Source organism: Micropterus dolomieu, unplaced genomic scaffold (assembly GCF_021292245.1).
Source record: "Micropterus dolomieu isolate WLL.071019.BEF.003 ecotype Adirondacks unplaced genomic scaffold, ASM2129224v1 contig_8848, whole genome shotgun sequence".
Lineage (NCBI taxonomy): Eukaryota > Metazoa > Chordata > Actinopteri > Centrarchiformes > Centrarchidae > Micropterus > Micropterus dolomieu.
The window spans coordinates 1-7,572 of record NW_025737834.1 but is presented as its reverse complement, the minus strand read 5'-3'; the positions used below and the strand labels follow the sequence as shown (position 1 = coordinate 7,572).

At 40.8% G+C, this 7,572-nt stretch overlaps 1 protein-coding gene across 1 annotated transcript; it reads left to right on the top strand.

Moving 5' to 3' along the window:
- Positions 1-226: 226 nt before the first annotated feature.
- On the top strand, positions 227-6,408 carry LOC123965207 (pre-mRNA-splicing factor SLU7-like; the record flags this gene model as incomplete). The annotated part of the gene is given in 12 exon segments (XM_046041787.1): positions 227-387; positions 563-731; positions 1,487-1,640; positions 1,729-1,809; positions 2,623-2,787; positions 3,217-3,282; positions 3,386-3,517; positions 3,724-3,821; positions 3,909-3,976; positions 4,811-4,950; positions 6,039-6,200; positions 6,307-6,408. Coding segments are annotated over 11 exon segments (1,329 nt in total), but the record flags the coding sequence as incomplete, so codon positions are not given.
- Positions 6,409-7,572: the final 1,164 nt, after the last annotated feature.

Sequence of the window (7,572 nt, the reverse complement as noted above, 5' to 3'; positions counted from 1 at the left end):
CGGAGCATAATTTACATATAGATATTTAGAAGTGTTGTGATAAGCATAACAACATCTGCCATGTACCACACAGAAAGGAAAAACACTGCTTGGATAAGTAATCGTGAACAGTGGTGTCTTTGCGTTGAGGTGGTACATCTCGGCATGTAGTGCAAACAGCTGTGTCCGCTAGGTGCCGCTCTGTCCAGCAGGGACGTCACGTCGGTGAATTGAACACCACGGAGACAGAAAGGACGTGACGTAGCTGTAGTGGATGTAAAATGGCGACGGTCGTGTGTTAGGTGAAAACACAACGGACGAGCGCAAACTCAGAGCTAGATACAGAGGAAATTATCGTTTCTACAAGGGAAATATTAACCGCTGTGGTATTTGTTGGATCTCACTAAGGTAACCAAGTTATTTATTAAATCAGTTTATACAAGGTAAAATACTTTTTTCCACGTTGAAGTCACTAAGCTGGTAAACAGCAAGGTGAGCTAACTTAACGTTAAAGTGACGATAGCGTCTGTTTCGCGTTACTCGGCCGCATTGAGAGCTCAATGAGGTATATTCCTTGTGGCAGGTTCAGTCATGACCGAGCAGCCTGACGCCAATGTTGGCGTTAGCCAGGAGGGGATCGTGGGCCTGGATGAGCCCAAGAAGATGACCAGGGAGGACTGGAGGAAGAAGAAGGAGCTGGAGGAGCAGAGGAAGCTCGGAAACGCTCCAGCTGAGGTGGACGAGGAGGGCAAGTGAGTTTATGTCTGTGCAGAGAGTGGGTCCTCGGAGTAACGTTAGCTGAAGAAATGCTCCAGTTGAGCTCGCAACCTGTTCATATCTGGAGGTTTTAAAGGTCTAATTAGCAGAGGCCAGTGATGTTAAACAATTTCTCAAAATCAAACTCTAGCGATATAGTATTGCACTTATTTAAAGTTGGAGGACTTGTGAGAGACGGTCTTTAAAAAGAGCAGTGAACAACATCAATGTAGCCGAGGTCGGGATACTCTGACTTAACTCCTCAAGTACTGGATACAGCATTTCAGTCAATAGCATCTTTCATTAGGTCTTCCCTACCTGGTGAATGACACATTCATCTCATCTCATCATCTCATGAGATTTATTGTAATTACAGCTTCTGACTTGTAAAAAGCATTCACATCAACATCCAGGTGATAATTATGATTTAGGAAACTCAGATGTTTGGTAAACAAAACATACATGGACCCATCACCATCCAAAGTCCATTCTTCCAGGGAATTACACCCAAATGTAATGGATCTATATTTTCAATGAGCAGTGTATTTGATCAGTTAGCCATCTTGAGTTTATGTGTAAACATGAATCTTTCTCATCTCTATCGTACTTCCTGAGTTGAACTCTTCATGACAAGATAACTGATCTTCATTTGTAAAATCGTTGCTGTTTATTTCTTAATTGCCATCTTTATAATGAAGGTGCTGTTGTAACATTAATATGAACCACTTGTGCTGCTTCCTTTCTCTTCCAGGGACATTAACCCTCACATCCCACAGTACATTTCATCAGTGCCATGGTATGTTGACCCATCCAAAAGGCCCACACTAAAGCATCAGAGACCACAGTCTGAATGTCAGAAGCAGTACTCAACCATTGGAGAGTGGTACAAGAGAGGAGTGCAAGAGGTGAGGGTGAATCGATGAGGTAGTTTCATAGAGCCATTACAAATGAATTTTCAAGTTAATAGTGCAGTGTTTTTTTCTCTCCAAACAGAATACTGTCACCACTAAATTTCGTAAGGGAGCCTGTGAAAACTGTGGTGCGTTGACACACAAGAAGAAGGACTGCTTGGAGGTAAAACAGATCTTTCCATAGAGATGAATTTTCTCTCACTTCTAGGGATGTCACGATAACAGAAATTAAATGGCCCATACCAATTCCAGTGAAATTCCAAGATTCTCTATACCAAATTTGATACCTCGGTAAAAACAACACAATGAATCCCATGAACTTCAAAATACACTCCTTTTTAATAAAAAATAAATTAAAAAAAAACACACAAAAAAAAAAAAACTAACAGAAAGATGTGAAAGGATGTCCAAAACAGACGAGAGGTGGTTTGATGTCAATAAATTCATAAATGAGCAAGCTTTTGATATTACAGAATGCATAATTAATTCTTTAATGTGGGAAATGTTTAAAGAGGGTCACTATCTATATTGGCAGTGGTTTGTCATTTACAGTTGAAATGGATTGTATTGCACTTTTTAGACTGTCCCTAACTCCGCCTATAGCGACAGACATTCAGTTCTTTACACTCACCACGGCATATTCAACTTTGGTGATTTGAGTTGATCAAAACTGAAACGTCTGCCGAAATTAGCCAACATATCCCATAACGGGAAGAAATCGAGGCTTTGCCACAGAGCTATTGAAGGTCACGGCTGCAAAAACTAATATTTCCAATATTAATCTAACTTCACCCCAGTTTCCATAATTGACTTACTGTTTTTCTTTTGGGCGAGGCTGTTGCTGCAGCTACACTTGTTTCCATCTTCCACATGTTGAATACACGGTACCCTACTCACTTCTAATCCTGTACATTAAAATAATGTTCTGTCTGTAATAAATAACGTAATCCTCTGACCTTCACTTTCATCTCATCAGAGACCCAGAAAAGTTGGCGCAAAGTTCACAGGCACAGGCATAGCTCCAGATGAACACAGTCAGATACAGCTTGAACTGGACTATGACGGGAAGCGTGACCGCTGGAACGGGTATGACCCAGAGGAACACCAGCGCATCGTGGAAGAGTACGCCAAAGTTGACCTGGTAAGCAGTCCAGTGGTAAATTAAGCTTGCTAAACTAGCGTTTAGTTTGTTGAGAAGAAGAAAAACACATATGTCCGCCCTCTTCCAAGGACATATAAATTCAGAGAAGCCATACACAACAGCTTCAAACTGAACCTTCTTATTGGTGTAAAATCTGGCAACTAAAAATCCCTGATTCTTGCAAAGCCAAACCTTGCAAACATAACTGAGGGCAAACTGAAGTGCCTATGTCAGTTTATTTTTGCACCTTTTTATTACCTGGTATTAATACTTTAAAAGATAAAACGCATCATAAATAATATTTCCACAATTGCAGGTACTGGGACACAAATCAGGTGTTATCATCAGGTTCAAAACATTACATCACAACTGTGTAATCTACTTTCTGTTTACCACATGAATTTGACTTTATTTGTTTCTGGCTCTCAGGCCAAGAGGACACTGAAGGCACATAAGCTTCAGGATGAGCTGGCCTCTGGAAAACTGGACCAATCTGTAAGTGTTCACCTATGTCAAGATTGTATTGTTGTCTTATTCGCAAGATAAAAGGCAGTCTCTTGTCTAGAAGACCGACGTTTAATTCTTTGAATCTGTGCAGGAGCGGGAACATGACAGCGAGGATGAGGATGAAGATAAATACGCAGATGACATTGACATGCCTGGTCAGAACTTTGACTCCAAGAGGCGAATCACTGTTAGGAATCTGCGTATCAGAGAAGACACGGCTAAAGTAAGAGACACACAGGCCTATTGCCTATGCTGAACTGCTATTTTACTCTCAGCTCTCTAACTAATGATTCTTATTTTGCTGTGGTGGACCATGGTAGGTTGCCTCCCATGTCCACCGTTGGAAGCTGTTTTAATTGAGAGATGAGGTCCTGTTACTAACACAGACTCCCAATAATCTGAACTTCTTGTGTCTGTTTCTCACACAAGTACTTGAGGAATTTGGATCCAAATTCAGCATACTATGATCCAAAGACTCGAGCTATGAGAGAGAACCCGTACTCCAACACTGGCATGAACCCTGACGAGTAAGTGACTGTCACTGTATTTCCTGATTACTCAAAACTTCTCATTGGCTTGTGTTGAAATGATTATTTAACTGTTTTGTCTGACAGAGTCGGGTATGCTGGAGACAACTTTGCTCGCTATTCTGGGGCCACGATCACCATGGCTCAAACACAGTGTAAGTCACCAAGATAGCTCTCCAGCTCCCTTCAGCCACTCACCACCCCCACTCTAAGTTTTGCAAGTCAGATTTTCCTGGTATTACAAAAAGAGTAAAGGACAGTGGTTGGAGCCATCGTGTGCTTTAATCACAATTACTTTAACTAGATGCTGCCAGAGTTTTAGCTGCCTGTTGTCTACGTGCCTTAGCTAGCAGGCATAGCTAAATTAAACAATTTCACTATTAAAGTACCCATATATGTTTGCATGTTAATGTTGTAAAAAATCAAGACTGTAAATGGCATAATTTTCCTAGCCAAAGCAGGTCTGTTCTGATATAACATGCGACAGAAACGGCAGGATTGATCTCAGTTTTCAATTTCACTTTCAATTTGGGGCAATTGCGAGACCCGTAGATTAGTACAAGTTAAATAAACTCATCTTTCATAATAAACTTAGCCTAATATATTAATTGATAAATAAATACACAGACATATCAACGTTGTCACCAAAGTCCAAAGCAGCATTACTAAATGAAATGAAATACATTATCAAACATAGTAATTCATGTACTGTATAGGTGGGTTGTAGTGTGAATAAATTCAAAGGCATAATGCAGCCCACTGCATTGCAGATGGCTGAGCTCATAGTCCAGTATTGCAAGTTTTTATGAATCACTAAATGAGTGTGCTTGTATAAGGGAGTGAAGGAAGTAGTGATCGGGGTGAGAAGGAGTTCTGTCATAAATTTCTGATGTGATTATTTATTTTCATTCATCGTATCGAACACACAAATTACGTTCACGCTTCTCAAGCAGGTATCTTTTACTGTACCTTGCTTCATCTTGTGACAGTGTTTGCCTGGGAGGCCTATGAGAGAGGCTCTGAGGTGCATCTGCAGGCTGACCCCACCAAGCTGGAGCTGCTTCACAAGTCCTTTAAGGTCAAGAAGGAGGACTTTAAAGAAAAACAGAGGGATAGCATCCTGGAGAAGGTACATTGCTTTTTTTTTTTTTTTTTTTTTTTAGCAGCAGGCTGTTAATTGCATGTCACATTGAGCAAAATTGGTCTAATAAAATGTACGCCACAATCTGTGTCAGACTGTATAATATCAGTTTTGAGGCATGTCAGATTGTTCAATGAATGCTTGCTGAATGGTAGCCTGCCTATGTAAATGATGCAAGCAGAGATAGATCATCCATCTACACCACTGTCAGGTTCTAACACTTTATATGTTCTTTTTATCTTTCTATTTTCTTTCTAGTATCTTTCTATCTATAAATATATTATGAAGCCATCGTCTTTTTGCAATACAATGCAATGGGAGCACTGAGAATTTACAACATGGTAAAAAACGCCAGCAGCGTGACGAGGTGCTTAATGTCTATTCCGCGCCGGGCACTGGGCGCTCAATGGTTTTTTCTGGTCACTGAGAGTTAAAAAGTGTTTTGCAATTAGGTGAAATGCAGCACTCGTCACTGTCACAGTGGAGTAGGGGGGGGTAAAATACCACACAGAGCATTCTCAGCTGTTGAACCAAACGATGGTACTAGCCAGGGCGTTTTCTCACCCACAAAATCTCATGAACCCACGTCCGTCCCCTCGCTCTACATGCTTCAGCCTTCTCTTCATGTGGAACAAGTACTCTTACTTTGTGGTGACATTTTTAAATTCGGTAAAATTAGGTAGCCTACTTGCAACACATCACTTCCACGGACATAATGTATCGTAGCAACCGAAGCATCTCAGCCATTAAAAATCGCTGCGACTCCCAGCTAGGCGTTACCTGAAGAGCAGCTGGCGTTTTCAGCTGGCAAAAAACGTTTTGGTGGATACAAGCACTAAGTGGTATCTATGCATATGTTTTTATGGGCACTCACAACGTCGACATTGTATTTTTACGCCATCTTCCAATAGTTTGTAGATGTGAGTCGTAGCAGCAGTGAAAGTTTGAGAATATGGTCTCAAATTTTAGCCTTTGGTAAAAAACTTAATTTAAAAAAAAGACTTCAATATGTTTCTCTCCTGCTGGCTGAAGAGTTAATTGATTTTGACATTTTGGCTTTTGTTTGTGGCAATCAGTATGGAGGTGAAGAACACTTAAATGCACCGCCACGGGAGCTGTTGTTGGCCCAGACGGAGGACTACGTGGAGTACTCTCGTCACGGCGCTGTACTGAAGGGACTTGAGAAGGCCGTGGCTCGCTCCAAGTATGAGGAGGACGTGCTCATCAACAACCACACTGTAAGGATGGCGAAAACACGCTGCGGCCCCCTGCGGAAAAATGTTTGGCTTAATTTTGTCACATTTTGTTTGTTTGTATTCTAAAAAAACATTCTCCTGTCTTTAGTGCATTTGGGGCTCCTTCTGGAAAGATGGCTTCTGGGGATACAAGTGCTGTCACTCCATGGTCAAACAGAGTTACTGCACAGGAGAGTCTGGAATTGAAATAGTAAGTAGATGTGTTAACTGTAGGGATGGGGATCGAGACCCGGGTCGAAAAGGACTGGTTCCAAAATTTCTCAAAACCTGAAAGTCACTAAGGTCCAAGCTTATTGATACTGCTATCAAGACTAGCAGGTCCTACAATGTAATGTTATGTCTAGGGATGAAACGATTACCGGTTTAATGGTAAACCATGGTAAAATTCCCGACGGTTATTATTACCATACACATATATATTTTTTTAATTACCATGATAACTGGGTACGATTAACCGCGCTATTATAAACTCACGGCAAACACTGTCCAGCGTCTCCCAGAAGCAGGCGCGCATGCGCAGAATGCAATGTGGGTTTGTTTGGGTCAATGACAACATGGCTGAAGACAGCGCTGCGGAGATTCTTCAGTCTCTCTGAAGTCTGGTCGTATTTTAGTTTTTATGAGAGCGCTGAGGGAAACTTGATTGAAGAAAATTACCTTACAGTGAACGCAGGGTGAGTTAACTTTAGCTGTGGTTTGTCTCTCTGACTTGCTAACAGCTTGTAAACTGAAGCTCTCAGTGTTGCTGCTCTTGTTCTCTTGCTGTATGCGTCGTGTGTTGGCAGAGTCTATTCGTCTGCACATGATGACACCTTGCGCTGTTTAATCACCCAATCAGCATATCTAGAAACGCTACGGACTGCTCTGTATTTATGTCAATTTTTGGGCTAATTGCAGTCACTGTCTTCTACAGACTTATGTTTTCATGTAATTGTCCACGGGGTCATTGTGTTACCTATATAATATAAAATCTTGATAATGCACACTTAAATGATTTTCATTTGTTTACAAAAGCTGCTGTTATGTTATTATTTATGCAAACAAAATGGCAATTATATTTGTAGTTTTCAGTATAAAACTTGAAATGGTTTCAGTGTGTGTATCAGTACATTTTAATCTTTTTCGGCACATTTTTACAATACCGTGATTATACTGATAACCGTGATAGTTTTGGTCACTATAATCGTAATATGAAATTTTCATACCGTTTCATCACTAGTTATGTCTCGAGCATCAAATCTGATTAACTTGAAATGAGAAAACTAATGTTTCTAATTATGGCACCGACACACAACTGTTTATCATCAGGCTGCAGGCTCTGCCTGTTCTCTGTTGGCTCCTACACACACACACA